At 35.5% G+C, this 22817-nt stretch overlaps 1 protein-coding gene across 3 annotated transcripts in view; it reads right to left on the reverse strand.

Annotated features, from left to right (window-relative positions):
- Window positions 1-22817, reverse strand: part of cyfip2 (cytoplasmic FMR1 interacting protein 2) — a 56412-nt gene that overhangs the window by 6163 nt on the left and 27432 nt on the right. Inside the window, exons 8-27 of one of the 3 annotated variants that reach the window (XM_056471923.1) lie at window positions 22514-22642; window positions 22326-22430; window positions 22159-22241; window positions 21053-21290; window positions 19270-19562; window positions 19043-19190; window positions 16794-16947; window positions 16535-16691; window positions 14100-14196; window positions 13936-14012; window positions 13364-13472; window positions 13045-13164; window positions 11597-11796; window positions 11427-11514; window positions 11183-11326; window positions 9420-9510; window positions 9032-9165; window positions 2973-3045; window positions 2686-2780; window positions 722-960 (exon numbers count right to left, since the gene is read on the reverse strand). In XM_056471923.1, the coding sequence (XP_056327898.1) occupies window positions 722-960; window positions 2686-2780; window positions 2973-3045; window positions 9032-9165; window positions 9420-9510; window positions 11183-11326; window positions 11427-11514; window positions 11597-11796; window positions 13045-13164; window positions 13364-13472; window positions 13936-14012; window positions 14100-14196; window positions 16535-16691; window positions 16794-16947; window positions 19043-19190; window positions 19270-19562; window positions 21053-21290; window positions 22159-22241; window positions 22326-22430; window positions 22514-22642 (2774 nt within the window). Of the gene's footprint in view, window positions 1-721; window positions 961-2685; window positions 2781-2972; window positions 3046-9031; window positions 9166-9419; window positions 9511-11182; window positions 11327-11426; window positions 11515-11596; window positions 11797-13044; window positions 13165-13363; window positions 13473-13935; window positions 14013-14099; window positions 14197-16534; window positions 16692-16793; window positions 16948-19042; window positions 19191-19269; window positions 19563-21052; window positions 21291-22158; window positions 22248-22325; window positions 22431-22513; window positions 22643-22817 lie in introns of all 3 variants that reach the window. The other 2 variants (XM_056471922.1, XM_056471921.1) reach the window with 2 other exon arrangements.

The raw sequence follows: 22817 nt of genomic DNA on the forward strand, positions 1-22817 counted from the left end.
ATACATTTTATGCAAAACTTAATAAGCATGTGAGGAAAACCTATTAAACGAGACCATTTGAATCGAATATTAGCAAAAGTATCATATTTGTAACACCACCAGCATTACATGTAAGTCATGAAGAAGTGTTTATACAAAAAATACAAGTGGTATAAAACTGATAATAATCAAACGACCCCCGAATATTTACAAACATAGAGCTTTAGTAAAAATAGAGCATGTACGGACAAATATTTTAACGTATTAATTAGCCAGAGAATTTAAATTCATGTGTGTTACTCTCGACCGAACACTGAGAGAAAAGGAAAATAAAGCTAATCTGAATGTAGTACTTTAAATGTCGACTAGGTGGCAGGTCAATACCACAAGTGGCTAGACCCGACTGCACAACGATAATGGACAAAAATATATGTTTAGGCAGGCCGAATCTCATTAAATTTTGACGTCAGTTGTGGGCCGGAAGGAGTTGCAAATGGCCTGCAGGCCGGCAGTTTGAGACCCCTGCGTTAAAGTAATTCACTGAATATTAGCAAGACATTTCTTGTTGAATTGCTGAATTTCTCCTCAATTGTAAGTCTGCTAAATGACCAAATATAAAAGGATATGAACATAAAATATTTAGTCCTGGAACACAACACTTTTGTGATTTTTAGACTTTAAGACACCTCTAAAAAACCCTGAATAAAAGCCAAGCTGAATGCATGTGTGTATGAAGACATACTCTGCAGTGAACTCGTGTGTGCCCACAGGGATGCAGTAGACAAACTGCATGGCGCTCCAGAGGCGGTGGAACTCCATGCACTCGTCCACATGCATGACACCGTTGGTGGGGGGAGGACCTCGCCACACGTTGTCCTGCAGGAAGCTGCGGATGCGCGTCAGGATGACTTCAAACATGGACAGGCCACAGCACAGGCGCTCCTTCGTCAGCAGGTCTCCCTCGCGTGCAATTGCAATTTGCTAAGAAGGGTTAGCAAAAGCAAGACGAATGTTAAAATGGAGTCCAACTCAACCTATTCGTGTTCATATACATTATCAAGACTTAACTTTCTGCAAAAACAAGACTATTCAGGCATCACAATAAATAATAGATGGTTTTATTTTTTAAATGTACACTTGAAGTCACAATTATTCGACCTCCTGTGAGATTTTTTTCTTTTTTAAATATTTCCCAAATGATGATTAAAAGTGCAAGAAATCTTTCACAGTATTCCTGATAATATTTTTTCTTTTGGAGAAAGTCTTATTTGTTTTATTTAGGCTAGAATAAAAGCAGTTTTTATTTTTAAAAAACATTTTAAGGTCAATATTATTAGCCCTCTTAAGCATTTTGTTCCCGATTCGCTACAGAACAAACTATTATGTTTAGAAATGTGTTGAAAATGTCTCCGTTAAACAGAAATTGAGGAAAACAAATATACCGAGGACTAATGATTCTGCCTTCAACTGTATATTCAAAGAATCCTTAAGAAAAATGTCTTTGTTTCCGCTAGGGATGCACAATACTTATTAACGGCCATACTGATATCAGCTGATAAATTCTATTTGAAATATTATTGTTCTCTATGAGATCTATTTTTGATCTCATAACAAAAGCAATATAAATACAAGGTCAATATCTTTTAGCTGCTAAATTGTGTATTATTTCTGATTGTTGAACTACTTAATGTTTTTGCTGCTTGCCTTTTGAGTTTTTAATCACTGACTCTGTGACATACCACAAAGTACATGCGCACCTTACATGAGCTAATACTGCTTGAAAAGAGAGATAAGATGTCAGCACAGCAGTGTGGGAGTTTTACATAATGAAATAACAATGATAATAATAATTATAATAATAATAATAATAATAATAATTATTATTATTATTATTATTATTCACAGGTGAAGTAGCTGGACATTTCTGTGATATTTCTAGATGGCCTTCCTGTTAAATATAGGATATAGTCTCTTCCTGTTCATACAAAGTCATGCTCTATCAGAAATAAAAAGTATTTATCTATTGCACATTTTATTATATTATTTTGGTTAATGTTCAGTGACATTGTTGCTTTATCCATTATTTTTTTTGTCAGGCAATAAATGTTATATATATGGCCATAAAAATAAATACTCATTTGAAAAACTTGTTTTAATGTGTTTCATTATTTATCAGTGAAAAAATATTAAATAATTTCAATTATATTTTTAGATATTTTCTATATTGATAACAATAAGCAATGCTTCATATAAACAAGGTTTCAAATCAACATATTAAATGATTTCTGTAGGATCATGTGGCACTCAAGACTGGGGTAATTATGCAGAAAATATCATTTTAAAATCAGAGCAAAATGTTACATTTTAAAATGTTTTAAATGAGAAAACAGCAGTTTTAATTAGTAATATTATACAGCTATGGACAACAAGATACCAGTTTCTCTAGATTTACAGACTGAATTAGGTAAGGATTTGAGTAAAAGGTTAATATTAGTCCATTTCTTTTCTTCGTTACTATATTTATTGTGTAAATGGCATCAAACCACTTTACATAAATGAAAAGAAAATAATTGTCATTTTCATTTTAGAAAATAACAACTGGTCAGTTTGGAAAATTGGTCTCAGATTAAATGACCAGATCAACAATATATAGCATAGGTTTTGCCAGATGTGATAAGCATGTAGGCTCTGATCTGCACTCCTCACCTGTGGAGTCCCGAGTCTCTCAATGAGGGGCACGAGATGAAGAGGAGCATACTTTGCCTCCAGCCTCTTCATCCTCACCTCCAGTCGCTCTCCCTCTGCAGAGTTCAACATTACAGGAACATTTTCAGAAGTTGTAAAACTGTTTATAAAGATTTAACCTCAAGCCCACATTTATGAACTATACTCTGTTGACTTCCCTAGTATTGATTTTCCTGAAACATTGCCCTTAATCAGAAAGCACCAAGAAAGAAGATGGTATTGTAGTTGAGTGTTTTGCGGTGTTTCACCTTTGATATAGACTCTGGGGAGGATGTTCTGGAAAGGTGCTGCATGAAGCAAGTCACAAACTTCTTCCTGTGACTAAATTCAAAGAAACACGACGAGGAACAAGTCAAAACTGATTATTATTATCATCATCTCATTGTTAAATGAAATCTGAATCAGGCTTTACATAACACACACATCAGATCAGAGTGAAAATGAGTTAGTTGTAGTATGAATGAAAATGTGAAAATGTAACATTCTGATCCTAAAATAGATCAACCCCATATATGGTAACACTGTATTTTGATGGTCCATATGAGTATAAGTAGACTGTCTGCTGAATATCTGTTGATACAGACATTCAACAGACATTTAACTGACTATAAGAAACTTTGCAAGTACATGTCAACTTCCACTAACCCTAACCCCAACCTAACAGTCTACTTATAATCTAATTAGAATTAGTTGGCATGTAGATGCAATGTAACTTAAATTTAACAAACAGACCATCAAGATAAAGTGTGACCTCATATATATTTACCATTTATGTTGACTGCAAACAGAGATTTTAGTTTTAGGTTGAATTATTTTAGTGGCAGCTGAAAAAAATATTTGTGCACAAGTCACATCGTTGTATTAATGTCACAATAATAGTTTCATATAAAACAGACCTCTAAATAAACTTAAATGTTCATAAACATTACAAATATATTTTAGTTCCCCTCATTCAACAACAAATCCTTTAAATTTAACAATACAGGAATAAACAAGTACAGAAATTATAAAGGTATGCACTATAAACTAATGTCTCTCAATTGAAACAATACAGATGTGTAGACTTTGCATGTTCATCTCACTTAACATGCACTGTTTAAGACCAGTCACTTGAGGCTCTGTTGTAACGTTCTAAGCACGTTGTCTAAAGCTTCTATTTTAAGAACGAGAATAATATGTGGCTTATAAGGGAATGAGTATTATTCTATTTTTGCCATAACATGCATTAGACCAGGGGTGTCCAAATTCGGTCCTGGAGGGCCGGTGTCCTGCATTGTTTAGTTCCAACTTGCAACAAACACCTGCCAGGAAGTTGCTCAGGTATGTTTGATTAGGGTTGGAGCTAAACTCTCCGGAACACCGGCCCTCCAGGACCGAGTTTGGACACCCCTGCATTAGATGAATAAGAGTCAAATCTCACATTCCCTTTAAGAGTGATTTTCAGTCGTGCCATGGCGGATTCACTATTTACAGTCTTTGTAAGTGAAAAAACTGAATGTTTCACTTGCAAGGAAATAGTTCTGCAATTAGCTAATGTCATTCATCATTACCGCAAATAGGTAAATGGGCTAGTTTGATACATGTAATGACTATCCATTATGATATTTTTGTAGACAAAAATCATCTTTTAGATTTGAATCCTTTAAATTTTCATATTTAAAGATGTCTATGTGCTGCTGCACAGCCCTGTGAGTGTAATAAGCAATGTGTATGTGTATTGTGGATGCACACCACTAACGTGATCTTTAAATAACAAATAAATAAATAAATAAATAAATTTTAAAAAATGGGCAATTGACTTTAGCTTTTAGTTGGTCAATGGTACGGTCTATTTCAGTTGCTACAAACAGCAATGCGGCAGCTATGCACATTAACACACCTCCTTTTCACACCAGTATGCCCATGGGTGCAAATGCACTTGCTATTTAAACACTGTGATGAACAATATGAAAATGATACCTGTTACAGGCAGAAACTAGCAAAAAAAAAAAAAAAACTTGTATCATGCCTAGCGTCTCTGCACCAGGTGTATGTATATAGCACCTTAAATTTTTAGTACACTCTCAGAAAAAAAGGTACACAGTGGTACAAAAAATGTTCCTTAAGAAACAGTTTTGTACCTTTGTAAAAGTTGTACCTTATATGGTACAGAAAAGACCTGTGTTACATATTGAGTAACATTATTTTGACAATGCTAGTGTGTATTGTTCCTGTGTTTGTTGTATCCTCTATCTGTCTCTTTTTCTCTCTCTCTCATGAGCGGAGATCAGGTGCAGCTGTGAGAGGGGCGGCGCCAGTTATAAAAGCGTGCTGTTTGCGCTCTTCATCGAGTTCTCTTCCTGTTTCCCCTCGCTGTTGTGTGTGTGTGTGTGTGTGTGTGTGTGTGTGTGTGTGTGTGTGTGTGTGTGTGTGTGTGTGTGTGTGTGTGTGTGTGTGTGTGTGTGTGTGTGTGTGTGTGTGTGAGCAGATCGCTCTAAGTTCTCTGTGTGGCAGTGATATCTTTCTGTCTGAAACCTTTTTCCAAAGTCATCTGGTGAGATACTCTGTTAAATATGGTACTAGGACGGTAACTTGCATTAGCGGTGGCTGATCGTTTGTTTCATGTCTACAACCCTGTTTCAAAGTAATCTGGTGAGATACTCTGTTAAATACGGTACTAGGACGGTATTCTGTTAGCTGTGGCTAAATGTTTACTTACTGCTGAATTATCTAAGGGAAGGCCCCTTTTTCTTTTGTCCAGTTTTCTCTTGTTTAATGGATAGTTATGGAGGTTAGAATTGTTTTTCATTTACGGAACTTTATTTTCGGTTTTAGGTAAGAAATTTAATAATAGGTAGCGTACCTTGTTTTGTTTATTGTTTTGGCCTTTTTGTTCCCTGCTTCCTATACTGGATTTTTGTTTAATAAATTTGTTACCCCTTTTTCGCAACTTGGCCTGTGTGTGAGTGCTTGGGGAACAGGAACGGGGACTCCGGGTGACCTCTTTTAATAGCGGTCATCCTTAACCTTATGTGCGTAGCGAGGTGCATCCGCTACGTAACAACCTGTTATGATACTGTTCTGTACCTTTTATGGTACAATTGAAATAAAGATACACAATGTTCTCATAAAAAAGGTACAGAAGTGTTGGACAACTCCTTTATTACAATATCTATGAAAATAAATATGACTGGAAAGGCAACGGGATTTTATGAATAATTTCCATCTTAAAACATGAATCATCATTTTATAGCAAATGTTTAAAGAAACTCATCAACATTCATTATTAAGTTCTATAATATAAAACATCTAGTAAAACAAAACTATCAGTATTGTAAACGAAACATTTAAGGCATTTAATAAGCATTTGGTAAGCATTTTATGATAAATACATTTTTATTATTGATATCAGCACCTTTTGGTGTTTGCTTTCCACTACGCATGTGAGCTGGCAGAAGTCCTGCATATGCAAAGTGTTCATGCAGACATTTTAGCATTGTAAATCTAATCAAATATTGTGCATGTATCATTACAATACTTTTGAATAATTATATTTCTATTTTTAAATTAAGTAAATTAAATTCACTTTTAAGTGATTACAAGGGTTTTGTGTGAAAATTGAAGAAAAAAATGTGTTATATTGTACATGGGAGAATGTGTTTCTGTAACCATTTTGTGAAATGTTTGTCGATCTTTTGATTTATGTTAGAGTATTTTTTTATTCTTTATTGTAAATAGAAAAGCATGCATTTACACAAACATTGTTTAAAAATGTATTTGATGTTTTATATTTATATAATTGACACCTTTTGGATATAGCAAAATGCCCTGTAATAGTTTGTGAGGAAACACATTTGACACTGTTATGGTACAAAGTGTCTTGTCACTGTAGTGGTACGTTCATAGATCAGATTTGTACCTTTGATGAAGGTACAATCTTGAATCTGCAGGTTTTAAAACCAAACGTGCATTTTGGTTTCCCATGGTACAAATCATGTCCTTAAAGGTACAAACTGCAACGATACAAATTTGTTTCTTTGTCTTAATTCAATTCTGTCCCATAAAAAGGTACTGTGACAAGGGTTTGTACATTTTTTGGTACAACATTGCACCATTTTTTCTGAGAGTGTAGCACGTTTCATATAATTAAAAAAAGGACACAAAATAAGTGTTTTTAAAGCAAGAAAAGTTCATAAGTGGACCAAGAAAACATATATAATAAAACAAGGAATATATCATATATACAAATCTACTGTGGAAACCCTAACTAAATGTACTATGAAAGTTCTCATAGCAGTGACCTTCAAATCAGTAAAGTACATTTTTTTAACCAAAATTCATTCACAATAATAAAACAAGCACTGAACAACACCCAAACAAGAATAGAGACGACCAGAAGAGCACCCTGACGGAAACGATGTTCATGAGAGATCAGCGTGCAATGATCATCCAACACATTCACTATGCTTCAGAAAGAGAAAGAGAGACCCATACAGAAACACAAGAGAAACAGGCATCAGAAGAGAAGAAGTGTATGGAAGCAGATGTGCACCAGCACGGGACGTCACAGGCAGCCAGAGAAGAGTCGTGACTGCCATGAAAGCAAGGATGACTTCCTTTTGGAGGAAATGATCTTAAAAAAAAAAGGCTTTTAATATTAACCCAGTGGACGCGTCCAAGCATCCCCACTGTGCCAGACGTTCACAGCTCTATTTTACATAACAGGATTTTGATTGCTTCCTCTAATCCATCCTTGAATCCATGGCAGAACACGGCACAAAAGTGACTTAAAATAATAGAGAAACCAAGAAGAGTGTGCGTTCAGTCAGTTCGTGTTTCAGTTTACATAAATGAGGCCTAATTTCTTACCACCTGTAGTTGTTGCCAGCGTGTAATGAGAAATAAAGTTGCTTTTTAGGGGCAGATGGCAGCAGTGTCATCCACCCACACACACACACACACTCACAGCAATTAATTAATATTCATATGTGGGAAAAAAAAAATAATTAAAAAAAAAAAAAAATCACACACATACACATTTCTACAAACTCAGATCTGCCTCTTTATGCAGCTGATTAGCAAAGCCAGGCTGAGTCAAGGATTGCACCTTTAATTTTGGTGCGTCAATAGAATGCTTTCATGATGAACATCATAAAGTATTTACTTAGAGCAAATCATAACTATTCAGAAGAAAACAAAGCCTTTATGAAAGAGCAAACCTGCCAACCTTGCCAAAAATATTTTGATTAATACTTGTGATTAATAAACTCTGAAGCCCACTCATGCCATATCAAGAATTAAGAGACATACACAGGTGATTAATAATAGGAATGCCCTCCTAGGAAGACAAAGTGTGGGGAAAAACTCAAGCCAAACCATAGACACAAACCATCAAAAAAAAAAAATAAAGAAATAATAATAATAAACGAATATATACTAATATATGTTAAGCAATAGTCTATATATATCCATATGTGCGTGTGTAATAATAATAACAATAATAATAGTAATAATAATAACTAGATATTAAAGTTTAAGGACAAACTTTATGGTAGCTTGAGAAAGTGTTTTGGAGGTAGTTAATTTACTTTGCAACTTAGTATCAAGTTGGCTAAAAGCAACATGAATTAAAAAGCGTATTACATTATATTATAAAGCATGAATTAGCATGTCGTCAGCACGATTCAATCATGAATCAGCATGATTCTTGCATGAATTAGGATGTTGTTAGCATGCTTCTAGTACTGATTAGTATGTTGTTAGCATGTTTCTAACATGAATTAACATGTCGTTGGCATGTTTCTAACAATGATTAGTATGTTGTTAGCATGTTTCTAGCATGAATTAGTATGTTGCTTGCATGTTTATAGCATTGATTAGTATGTTTTGAGCATGAATTAGCATGTTGCTAGCATGTTTCTAACATTGATTAGCATGTTTTGAGCATGAATTCGCATGTTGCTAGCATGTTTCTAACATTGATTAGCATGTTGCTAAAATGTTTCTAGCATGAATTAGGATGTTGTTAGCATGATTCTAACATGAATTAACATGCTGTTAGCATGTTCTAGCACAAATTAGCTTGTTTTATCATGTTTAAGTGAGATATCAGTATGGTGGCTTTCTCAACTATACCTAATGATACTAATGATTCTAATAATACCTTTAGCTTGACAAACAACACAAAGGCAAGAGGTTGGCAGGTCAGAAAGACTAACGCTAAAATACACAACAGCTTTGAGATGATGTGATTTTAGCTCTATCGATTAGGAGCTCTACACTACTATATCGTGTCATGCTCAGACAAATGCTAAATGAAAGGGCGTCTCACCAGAGCTTGTTCGATGAGCAGACAGAAGAGGATGGCATTTCCCACCTCCCTCAGACTCTGAAACACATCGGTCTTGAGCTCAGCGTACTCAATGATGTCCTTCAGCTGATGGTGGAAGAACTCCAGAATGCCTGACAGACATTACACAACATCGAAAAAACACTCCGGGCTCAGAGCTGACATTCATACGCTCCAGTTATAGACTTCTAACTTTAACATGTTATACAGTAAATATTACAAACTGAAGCTAGAGGAGGTGGAGAAACTCAAGTTAACTGCAAATACTAAATCTAGACTATTTAAATGTCGATCTTGTGTTATTGGCTGGCAACCAGCAGAGGACAGTCAGCTTGTGTTGTGCTGTAAATGTGTTAGTAGTGCAGACCTGGTGAGCCGTACTCATGACGAGGGAGACGGCAGATCTTGGGCATCACTTCTATGAGGGTCTTCACATACTGAAGGATGGTGCCTTGTAACTGAAAAAAACACACACATACAAAAACTGATGCAATTGACAAGTGAAACTGAGAAATATTCACTAAATTGTAAAAAAACAAAACAAAACAAAACAAAAAAAACACTATAGGTCAAAACCACACAGCTTTCCCCCCTACCATTGTATTACGGGTCACCACCTTAAAAGTCAAGTTGATTAACTTTAATTCAGCAGAGAAAGTGTGTGCATCATAAAATATTTAGGTTCCACCAGTAAACAAAGTAAACAAATCCTGCTTTCGGGCATTGTGCTGTGTTTCATGTCCAGTGTGTGGCATTATCGTGATGTGTATTCAGTCTGTTTTGAAAAAGGCTATGTACACTGTATCAATCGCAAAACTTCTAACAGATGTCATTGATAGACATCTTTCATCATAAGCCTGCTCTCTCTCTCTCTCTTACATACTGTAGCAGTTTTCTGGGGACTCAAAGCACTTTACACATTGGGGGAATCTCCTCATCCACCACCAGTGTGCTGGATCCACCTGGACGATGCAACAGCAGCCATACTGCTCGAGACCACACACTAGTTGATTGGTGGAGAGGAGACAGAGTGATGAAGCCAATTATGATATGGGGGTGGTTAAGAGGTCATGATAGACAGAGGCCAGTGGGCAAATTTGGCCTGGATGCTGGAGATGTCAAAGGACATCCTGGGATTTTTAACAACCACAGAGAGTCAGGACCTCGGTTTATCGTCTCATTCGAAAGACGGCGCTCACTGAGCAGTATAGAGTCCCCTTCACTATACTGGGACGTTAGGACCCACACTTACTGCAGGTTGTGCGCCCTCTTCTGGCCTCTCTAACACCACATACGGCAGCAACCCAGCTTTCCCATGTGGTCTCCCATCCAGGTACTGATCGGGCACAGCCCTGCTTAGCTTCAGTGGGTGACCATGTGGGAGTTGCAGAGAGCTAGCTGCCAGCCAGTGTTTAGAAATACTGCCTGACGAAATACCAAACCTAACCATAATTTGAAATTTTTTTACATTTTTAGGCCCAATCGCAATTCTACCCATTCCCCCTACCCCTCATTTTGAGCATTCTCATGAAAGAGTAGGGGTGTCCCAATTCTCTTTAGCTTGAAGGCATAGTGCTAAGGGGAAGCTCTAGATACCCCTTGAAACAGAGATTTTCCAGCACCACACTAAAAAACCAAGGGGTATGAAAATTTCCCAGAATACACCAGCTACAACAGCAACAAGTCAGGAGATGCACAAATTTAAGTATTTTTTAGTTTTATTAAGAATTTTTACAACAAAAAGAATCTAGTGGCTGTGAATGAGCTTTTTACTGTGTCTGGTATAACATTAATGTTGTTTTCTTTTGTTTACATAGATGAATACGGTCACGGTGTACATAGACAGTATAGTTACAAGCTTACTGACACATTTTATCATTATGATAACATGATATCGTTGCCTTCAGTGATTTCCTGAAGATAAAGTGTAAATATAAATTTGATGCTCTTCCCCTTCACACTTTATTTCAAGGGCCAAGGGGATGGGTAGCGGTAAAAAAATATTGTTATTGGGTCTTAATCTCCTTTTTTGGATTCGCAAATGATCCACAGATTTGAATACACCCTTAGAGAAAGAGAAATTTCATGTAGATTTCCATCAAAGACAAAAAAACATAACAAAAAACCTACCAAGCTCTTGACAATCTTGAGCAGCTCCTCCATCACCACAGCAATGCCTTGGTAACCGAGAAGCCGGCAGATTGTTTTGAAGTGTGGAGGTCCCACAAAGTTCCTGTAGGAACTGTAGATGTGGGAGTAAGCAATGTTCAGAGGCTGAAAAACAGAGAGATGTTTAAAAATAGACATCGCTGTCCTCAATACGGTGTATGTAACACATTCAAGTCTTTCATTTAATATCACGCTGCTAACAGACCTTTGAGCCATACAAGTAATATGGCTGAACATTGGCAGGCTTGTCCCTCTGAGGCTCTTGGGTGAAGGGAATGGCTGTTCGCACAAACCTGTTGATGGAGATTCAACACATCTGTCAACTCTGTCATCAATAACAAACCACGTGTGGATCTACAACTTGCGTTCACGGACCTGTTGGTGGAGCCGTTGTAACAGTAGTTTGGTAAGAAGTCGAAGTTGAGTTCCCAGAAGACGTGCAGCGTAATGCGTCCATATGGAGCAGAGACGTTGTGGTTGGCCTCACGAAACATGGCGTCAAAACTGTCTAGCGTCATGTGTTTAGAGAGAAGACGGTGAGTCAACCTGTTGATTTCCAATAGCCATTCAAGCTCCTGAAACACAACCACAACATCATTACTGTTTAGTGAATTCTTCACTGATGCATTCTGAAGAGGATGGTTTGGAACTTGTTTTTGTCTGTCATCTTCGCTGTTTTATTCATTTATTTAAATGTATCTATTTATTTAAGAATTTATACATTTAAGAAAAATGTATCTATTTAAGTAAACAAAATGGTCACATTGTAAAAATTTCTAGATGAATGTTTTCAGAAAGAAGAATTTCTTTCTTGAGGAATATTTATTTTTTTCATCTCTCAATCATCAATGAATTCTATTCCATCGCCTGTTTTGCCATCCACACCCAGCAGACACAGGATGTCAACATGACGTCAGATTGACATTGTTGTGGGACATTGCATTTTGTTTGGAAATGAAAATCAGCTTAATGTCAGAACCCAACGTCACTGTCCAATGTCATTTTGGTTACTTTCTAACACAACCTAAAAATAACACAATATCAACATCTAATGATGTTACAGCTTGACGTTGTGTGGACGTTACCAGTATGACGTCTATCAGATGTTGAATTTTGGCTGCCATACCGGACCAATAAATGTCAGTATTTGACGACAATATGATGTTGGTTTAAGATGTTGGCTCAGCGTTGGATTTTTGTCACTTTCCAACACAACCTATAATCAACCAAATATTAACATCATTAACGTCATTGGACGTCCAAATGACATTGTCCTTAAATGCTGGCAACCTAAATCTAACCTAATATTAACGCTTTATGACATTGTGTGTCTGCTGGGCAAGAAAGATTAGATTTTTGATTATAAAATCAAGCATTTAAATATTCTTTGGGAGATAATTAATATTTATATGCATTTCATACATTTATGTATGCTATATTGTTTAAAGGATGCCACTTTTTATATAAGCTACCAGAATCTCTTTATTTTTTGGTCATATGAATATTAGCAACTTCTTATATTCGCTCAGTTTCGCTCATCCATAATAAAATGTAGATGTTTTTGTTCTGAGAGTAAACTACCCTTATATCTTACACTGCATAGTCTAATAAACAAACATCATCAAATACGATACTCTACAAAAACACATATGCTAAGTTTTTAGATATGTCCAAAAGCTCAATTAACTTTTCGGTTAAAATCAAATATTTCTTTCACACTATTATTTCACGTGTCAAAGACTTATAATGTTTAAATAGATAAAAAAAGGTTGAGTTTGCAAGTTTATGATAAACTCCAAAAGCAGAACTCGTGAGTTTCTCACCACTATGGAGGTGAGGTCCTCGCTCTCAAAACGGCTGATGGCTTGATCCAGAGATTTGTACATGGCTGCTGAGATCCTCTGGGTTATCAATCTGTTCAGGTCAATGGAGCGACCCAGCAGCTATACGTGACAAACACAAATGTGATGTTTACATTAATCTTCACATAAATGACAGTGACAATAAACTAGCCTTGCATTAAAAAATCATAAATGCAACACATACTTAAAAGGCCACAACAACTGAGAGACTGAAATGCAATCATTATCAATTATTAAATCACCACAATATTGAGTTAGCCATTCAAATGTTAGCTCAAACCTGCACGTGTCTCTGTTTGAGCAGTGTTTCGTAGCGGTTTGACGGCGGGTATGGAATGATCACGCCGTAGTTCTTACACTCTGCTCGAAAGCGTTTATCTAGGAGGACACTGTGAGAGAGAAAAACCATACAATCTATTTAAAGACTGAAATTACTATCTAGCTGACTGATTTCTTTGCTTAGCAGGAAATAAAAAAACATTGAGATGTAGGACTTGTTTACACTTTGGTTCAATAAACACAAACTGTTGCAAGTGCTGTGTTAAAAAGTGTGAATGCTGCCATACAAACATTGGTTTGACTAAATTATACAGAATGAGACACAAAGAACTTGTTTTTTCTAGTCAAATAAACTACATTACCTGTAACAATTCAATACAGATCTCAGAAAAACAATGTTCATGTGCAATAAAGGTTTTTTTGACTACTTGACACATAAGTTCTCAGCTGATATAGAACATCATATGTACAAGTGTACAATCAGCATAAAAGATTAATGTATTTCTTCCTTTTTTAGTCAGGACTAAACAACTACACATGCTTAATAATAATAATAACAATTGAAAAAATTACCTTCCAGCCATTGCTTTGTAGTAGGCAAATATCTGGTCGGCTAACTTGTACACAAACTGATCAAAACACAGGTTGACCTGAGATGAAGAAGAGACAGTTTTAGCTTTTATTTAATAAGGCTATTTGCGAATAGGAGACATTTGAATAAATCTGTGAAACTCTACCTCAGCCTCTATCTCATCATAGAGGAACTGCTTTTTGAATTTTGTGAGGGCATAATAACCACTGTCGTTGTAAAGATCTAATGGATATAACACGTACCTGAGGGAGAAAAAAATGAAATGACAGACACAATTAGTAAATGTTCACATATACTGTTGTGAAAACTTTGGGGTCAGTGAGATTGTGTTTTATATTGAAGTCTCTTATGCTCTTGTAATTTGGACAATACCGAGTAATATACAGTAATTTTACTACAACTGTTATTTAAGATCATTTTGAAATGTGATTTTTACTGTGATATTTTATGACTCTTTGATAAATATAACGTTATTAAGTTCAAATGAAGTGAAAGAATCCCCTACCATTCATGCTTTTGAAAAGCGTGTTAAGACGCACCTTTTTAAAATTGCATACGCATATAATAGTATTTGAAGTATGTGTACTTATGTACGTACGTATATATTGTGTGTGTGTGTGTGTATTCTGTATGTATATACAGTTGAAGTCAGAATTATTAGCCTCCCTGAATTATTAGCCCCCCTGTTTATTTTTTTCCCCAATTTCTGTTTAATGGCGAGAAGATTTTTTTCAGCACATTTCTAAACATAATAGTTTTAATAACTCATATCTAATAACTGATTTATTTTATCTTTGCCATGATGACAGTAAATAATATTTTACTAGATATTTTTAAGACACTTCTATACAGCTTAAAGTGACATTTAAAGGCTTAACTAGGTTAATAAGGTTAACTAGGCAAGTTAGGGTAATTAGGCAAGTTATTGTATAACGATGGTTTGTTCTATAGACTATCGGAAAAAAAAAGCTTAAAGGGGCTAATCATTTTGACCATAAAATGGTTTTTAAAAAAATTCTAAACTGCTTTTATTCTAGTCGAGATAAAACAAAATAAGACTTTCTCCAGAGAAAAAAAAATATTACCAGACATACTGTGAATTTTCCTTGCTCTGTTAAACAGCATTGGGAAATATTTAAAAATGAAAAAGAAATTCAAAGGGGGCTAATAATTCTGACTTCAACTGTATGCGTGTACATGTATGCATTTATCTGAGTATATATTTGTTGTTTATTTTGTTTCATTTGTTTATACATTTGTTTTTTTTATTTATATATCCATTTTTATATTTTGCCTGACACTGATGTTGTTTCTTATTATTTGTTTATGTTGGTGAAGCCCTTGAGTTGCATGCATGTAGGAAAAGTGCTTTACGGATAAAACTTATTATTATTATTTATTATACAGCAGGGAAAATAAGCATTGAACACATCACCATTTTCCTCAGAAAACATATTTCTAAAGGTGCTGTTGACCACCAAAGAAATCCATATATGTAAAGAAAACAAATCTAATTAGTTTACAAATTAAGTTGTGTGTAATAAAATGAAATGACGCAGGGAAAAAGTATTGAACACATGAAGAAAGGGAGGAGTATAAAGGCAGTAAAAGCCCAGACAGCAGCTGAAATCTCTCAGTAGTTCTTCAGCAACCCTCTGCCCTTCTTCTGTGTAAATGAATATTAGCTGCTTCAGTCCAACATCTTCATTGGGATGATGAAGATGAAACCAGAGTGGACTTTTCAGCAGGACAATGATCCAAAACACAGTCAAGGAAACTCTCAAATCCTTTCAGAGAAAGAAAATCAAGCTGTAGAATGGCCCAGCCAATCACCTGACTAGAATCCAGTAGAAAATACAAATTAAAGATCAGATTTGATAGACGAGACTCACAGAACCATCAAGATTTTTACACTCTGTTGATTTCTGTGAAAACCTCACAACTGAGCAATTCATGAGACTCTCCATACGAGAGGCGTCTTTATTCTGCCATCACCATAAAAGTCTTTTATATGAAGTATTAAATACATTTCAGTAGTTCAGTACTTTCTCCCTGTGTCATTTCATTGTTATTAAACATAACTGATTTCACATAATTTTTCAGATTTTTATTTATTTATTATTATATTTTTTTATTGTTTGTATTGTTTGTATTTTGACCAAAATCTGGTTCAATACCTTGTCAACAGCACCCTTAGAAATATTATTCCCAGGCAAAAACATGACGTGTTAAATATTTATTTTCCCCACTGTACGAACAGCATTTATTAAAAAACATCTAACATTATAAATCTTTCATTGCTCTTTTTATTTTAACGCATCTTTGATTAATGTATTATTTTTTTCAAAGGGTACATTTACTCTTGGTATTAAGATGCTTTTCATCAATTCATTAACAAGTGGACAACACAAAAAACACAGGTGTTAATAGAGTCTAAATTATCTTGCTCTTTCGACCACTTCCTGTAAAGCTTCTATAATAGGACCACTTGTGAAGGCGTGGGGAAAAAAAAAACAGACTGACCACAGAGTTGAACAGTAGTGTAACATAAGCAAGATGAACAGTGTATATGGCACATACTCCATCATGGAGGGTTCTTTGGTCTCCAGAATGTGGTCGGTGAGGATCCAGGGCATGGACATCTCGATGGGGAACTGGATGCGGCGGCCCATGGTGAGCTCCAGGAAAAACTCTCGGAACCAGAGCTGGGACAGATCACAGCACTGCTGCAGGGCTTCTGACAGGCAAACCAGAGAGAAAGCAAGAACGTCATGAAGGAACATAACAATTACTCTCTAGTAATGCAAATAAATCTGAATGCAAAGATTACTTTTCTTACCACTAAAGTTCAGGAGGTGGGTGAAGAAGAAAGACTGCTTGTGGAAGTCCTCTATGGCCTGAACGATGGGACCGTCCAGACTGCTGCGGAGAGTCTTCTTAGAGCCACTTTTATCAGCAATGAGAGACTCCAGCATGGTGCGCACCATGTAAAGCTGAAGGACGAGGAGGAAAAAACAGAAACAACTGCTGATTTAGACCAGGACTGTTAAAAAATAATAAGACCTGGTCAAAAAGTGGCAGCAGCCTAATATGCATGAAAAAATACACAATACCCCTGGCTGAATCATTTTGTAGCTTTAATAAGGTTTTAATCTATATTTAATTTATACAATTACGATTACAAAGTGTTTTTTTACATTTGATTGTTGTAGTATTTCTATTCTTAATACTTCTATGAGACCTCCTTGAAAATCTTAAAGCACATTTTAGTTGTTTGTATTTATAGAGTGGAGAAACTATGACGTCAATTTGTATGCAAAAACCCGGAAGCGAGTTAGCATTTTAGCAGTTCCGGTTCCCTCGTCCCAAAGTCAATGGGTTTTTTCAATGGGATTTCAGTTAAATTGCTTAAATAAGATTCGTGGCTAACACAAACTCAGGATACTTTCACGTTTTATTCTACGACATAAAACACATCAGTTACATCATACTCTTGATTTTTTAAATTGGTTATGCTTCTTTAATAAGACTGTTGCTTTCAAGTTGATAAATGGGACTGCAGGCGGTGTCAGAGACATTATACATCGAGCTGAGCTGGTCTGGAGCACAGCTCGCTTGCGTTGGGCATTTGGATTTGTCTGTTATTTAAGTATTTTCATCAATAGTATTTTATAGTTTGTAGTATTTTTCTAATTGTGAATTTATATTGTGTGTAGATAATGTTGACCTTTTATTTTAATTAAACAATACTATGGGGATACTACTTACCAGTGCAGTCTGTCTCTATCCTGCTCTCAGTAATGCAAACATGTGAATGTGTAAATATACATACATATTAGCTGTTATCTTAACGTGATCAACTGATTTTTTGTCGTTTTTTTTCTTCACATTCTTCACTTTTTTTTCGAAACATTTAACTCTGTCATAACTGCAATATTTACATTCCTCCTTAAAATGTATAGCATATGTGACTATGCTTTTTGCTGTTCTTCATGACAAAAAAAGAATACTGAATGTTGTTCTGTGTCCATGATAGAACTTGCAGGCATATAGACTTGTCCCTCACGACTCATTTCTGTCATCTATTACTAAGGTAAGCAGGCTGTATGCACGCGAGCAATACACTTATTTAAAAATGTCCTATGATAATACTATGAAGGCACATTTATACATACAGTTTTAAAACTATTTCAACAACCGAAGGCAAAACTAAATGTATTTCCATTGTTAAAAAAACTATCCAAAAGGCACGTAGGTCTATGTGTTTTAGCATATTTATTTGTTTATAATATATAGCGTGGATTATAATATAATAAACCGAGAGATTAAATCTTTGTCATGGATCATATTTCTAAAAATAAGCTTGAAAAGTCAACTGTAGCACGATGGTGCTGACGTCATAGCCAAGCATCCCGAAGGCATTGTAGTCCGTTTGTAGCCTAATGTTAGCATTTTAATTCTTGCGTTTGCATTTAAGATCCAAAAGTGCTAAAAGTTGCATTTTCGTGTGAGGATTATCCGGCTAGACAAAACGTGTAAGTGTAATGAACTGTGTTTGAACACAAAGCTTATTATTTGCAATCTTTATGGGAAAATCCTATAGGGATTTTATCAAGGGAACCAGTTTTATGCTAGCAGCCAATTAGCCTACAAGGTGAAGTCATAGTTCATCCATTTTATTTGTATGTTTGTTCTATTGTTTTTATATGTGAAAATGCTTCTAACTTGATTTTATTATAATGATGACACTAATTTTATTTTAATTATGTTTAGATGAGTTATTCTAATAGCTTTTTTGTGGTATAAAAACTGTTATGGTGAATTATAATTATTTCATTTGTAAAATGGTGTCGTAAAACCTTAAAACACAAGGCTGCATATACAGGACAAAATAACTAATTATAACAGAAGCTATTACAATTAGTTTATATGAAAATAGTTTCATCTACTTTTAAATGTACAGTTTTTTAAAGCCTATTAAATGTAAAAACTAAAATAAAATAATAATATTTGGCGTAATTATTACATTTCTTTTATATAATAGCTCTACTAAAATCTCATCTATATGATAAACATAAACTGACTGACCTGTGTGCTGGAGGGCCCAACAGCACGACGAGGAACTTTGATATCAAATCCTCCTTTAGGGTCCTTCTCTCCCCTCAGACAAGGGTCATTAGGAGGTTCTCTTGCCCCTTCCCAATCACAGATGGTTTTACGAATAGCCTGAAGGACACTACAAGAAAGCAAGCAGATAATTAATGCCCTGAAAACATCTTTTTCTCTTCTTCTGTTTCTTGTGGTGAACATCTCACCTAATGAGGACGTTCTTCTTCTTGCGCACGGCCTGTCTGAGTGGCTCTCTCAGGGTTACCTGTGCAAAGTCCTGCAGGGCAGAATAGATGGTGTGCCTGATGGCCTGGTTGAAGACGCTCTCCATCCGGCCCATCAGAACCTGAAGTCCCTTGATCATAGCGATGACCTCCACCAGGGCAAACTTCTCCTCACTGGTGTAGTTGTATCGTGTAGCACGCTCATACTCCTCAGCTGTGCCCGGGCAGTCCTTATTACAAAACTTGTCCGTAGGGTGGACCAATTTCCAAGAGTACTAAAGAGAGAAAAGTCTGTTTAAATGCATGACACATGGAGGACTGAAATGGTGAAAACGCTTTACATTTTATCTTGTGACCTTAAAGGGATAGTTCACCCAAAATTTTAAATGGTCACCATTTTCTCACCCTCAGGATGTCTTTGTTCTGCTGAAAGTAAAGGAAGTTTGTGTTTACTGCCATAGTTGGAAAAGTAAATGCTATTGGCGGTAAGATCTGTTTGGTTACTTATATTCATCCAATTATCGTCCTTTATGTTTGGCAGTACAAATAAACATATACAGGATTTATACAGAACAACCTAAAGGTCAGTAAAGGATGGCAGAATTTTCCTTTTTGGTTGACTTAACCCATTAACAACTATGTACTTACATTTAAATGAATCATTTGGTGCAATGTACAATGTGCATAGATGTGTTACATTGTACTTATAGTTTTAAAAAGATACTTTATATTAGGCCTGTCACGATATCTATTTTTTGTGGTACAATATATAGTACCAAAACGTATTGTGCTATATTATTATTTAAGACCATTTTGACATTATAACAGCATCATAATGCAAGTACACTCCTCCAAGGAACACATTATATTTTATTTTTAGGAATATTTCGTTTAAATTTTAACAATTTAATAATTAGGCATTGGAATCAGAATGTGACAACATGTATCCCAAACAAATAAATAATATAAAGAAATGTTAACAAAAAAGTGCAAGGTAGAGAGAACTAGAAAAAAGTAACAGATCTCACTTCATTCGTCAGGCACCCATAAAAATACTATACTCATTTCTAGTAAATACTATAGTTTTTTTAACCATACTGACACCTCTGATAGAGATATAGAGGCTGCGTAATCAGCTAAAATGTAGCTAGAATTGGTATTTATGTATTTATGTATAAAAATGATTGAGGTCATGTCCATGTGTTGTCCGATAATTCAATATATTGATTATTGTGACAGGTCTACCTTACATCATTAAATAATTTCTGCAATTGCATTTACATAAAAATATACACTGTTAACCCATCCCTAACACCTTAACCCACCCAAACCACCAAAACTGCTCCTTTCATTATATTATACCTCAATAGCACCATAAATATTTAGCAAAACATTATGAACACAACAATTGCATTGCATTTATTTTTTGATGCTAGAGAATAGTAGTTAAAGGAATAGTTTACCCAAAAATGTAAATTCTTCATTATTTAGTCTCTCTGCACTTGTTTCAAACCTGCATATGTTTCCTTCTTCATTCTTCAAATTAAGATATTTTGAAGAATGTTGAAAACCGGTAGCCAATGACTTCATAGTATTTTTCCCCACTATGGATGACAATGCCTACCGGTTTCCAACATTCTTCAAAATATCAAAATAAACAGGAAAAATTATTTAAGGGTGATACAATTTGATATCGAATACATTTTCATTTTTGGGTGAACTATCCCACTTAATATAAAGTGGTATAGTTTGGTCTCAGACGCACCACTTCCATGACATGAGTGCTCCACTTGGACAGAAGCTGCAGTCCTCTGAGCGCCAGGTCAAACAGCTCTCTGTATTCCTCATCAGACTTCTGACTGTCCAGACCTGAGCCCGTCACCACCTCACTGTTACTGTACCGCGCTAGCTCAGAGATGAATCGGATGTGGTCTTCTCTGATCTGCACCATCTGCTCACACAGATTATACTGCGGACTGATGCTGCTCTGAGTGCAGGTCCACCTGAGAGAAGAAGCGAATAATCCAGTAAGATTTCTTTTTATTTTTTATCTTTTACTGAATCATTTGAACAAAATATTATAATAAAAATATTATCCAATATTTAAAATGGGTGTTTTGTATATAAATATGTTTTATAAAGGTTTATTTTCCTGTGATAAAATGCCAGGGCTCCAGACTGCCACTACATGGTCAAATTTATGCAATCTTTTTCCTGCCAGTGCAGCTACAGTATATTTCATTAGGTGTCACCTAGGGTCTGAGAGTATTCTATTTCTACCTAGGGTCTGAGAATAGTTATTTCTAAGCCACATATTTTGAATAATGTGTCAAAACAAGTAAACACTAGCTATATACATATATTATTATTATTATGAATATTTGTTTTAAAAACTATAATAAACTAAATTTATTCACAGCATACATTTATGCATAAATACATGGAGAACTTTTAAACAAATTTTACTGTAAGGATGTAAGGACGATAAATAAACCGTAGAGTTAATCATTTTTACTTTACTTTAGATGGATTGTTGTTTGTACCAATTGAGTAGATTTACTTTGACAAAGGAAAATTAAGGCCTGTTTAAAAGAATTTAAGACATCCAACACCAAATTTCTCTGAATTTAACTATTTTAGGTCTAAATTGTAGTTTTAAAGACATTTTAAGACCCAGCGGACACCCTGTATTATTAAGATGTGTTTATCAATCCAATTAAAAGCTCAGAGGTTAATACAGCAATGCATTTTGGCATACAGCTTGTGATCACATCACTGAAAACATGTGAATAAATGTTATTAACATGGAAACAGGGCATTTATGCTATTCATAAAGTACTTTTATTTGATCGTCATTGTTATATGACTCACTTGGATTTGTTCTCTTCATAGTGAGCACTTGTTTCTATGTACCGCGACAGCTCAATCTGCATGTCTCCAAACAGTGGCACCACCTGGAGCTGCAAAGGGAAACATACAGCCATTACAAAAAACAAAAATGAAAACGGTCTCATGAGAACCGGGCAGTTTGATTTCACCTTAAAGAACTTGTCAATTTTGCTGAGGTTTATCCTTTTCTTGGCATCCAGCTTATAGATGTTGCTGACATTTCCGTCCATCAAGTACAGGCCAAAACCCATGACCTGAAACAAAGAGTCATGCCTTCATTTGTGAAGTTCTCTTTCAGTTGAGTCTTAAATATTTCAGCAGGAATGGATGCGCTCACCTTTAACAGCATGTGTTTCTCACTGGGGGTCAAGTACATCTTGTTCTCGTAGTAATCCACACAGATGTTGACAATATCAGCCAGCAGCTCCTCATAACCTGGGATCACCTCCAGCTGCTGGTGCAGACACTGGACAAACATCACACAAAACACCACACAATGAGCTCTCAGTGTGGAGGACATGATTATATGGCAAAATCCCTAATGTTTTGATCTATTCCATTAAAAAGTACCGCTTCAAAAGTTGTGTAAACCACTTTATGTTTCCTCTTTTGCATCTATTTTGAGTTTTGAAAGCCCAGAC

The sequence above is a fragment of the Danio aesculapii genome, chromosome 14 (assembly GCF_903798145.1).
Source record: "Danio aesculapii chromosome 14, fDanAes4.1, whole genome shotgun sequence".
NCBI lineage: Eukaryota > Metazoa > Chordata > Actinopteri > Cypriniformes > Danionidae > Danio > Danio aesculapii.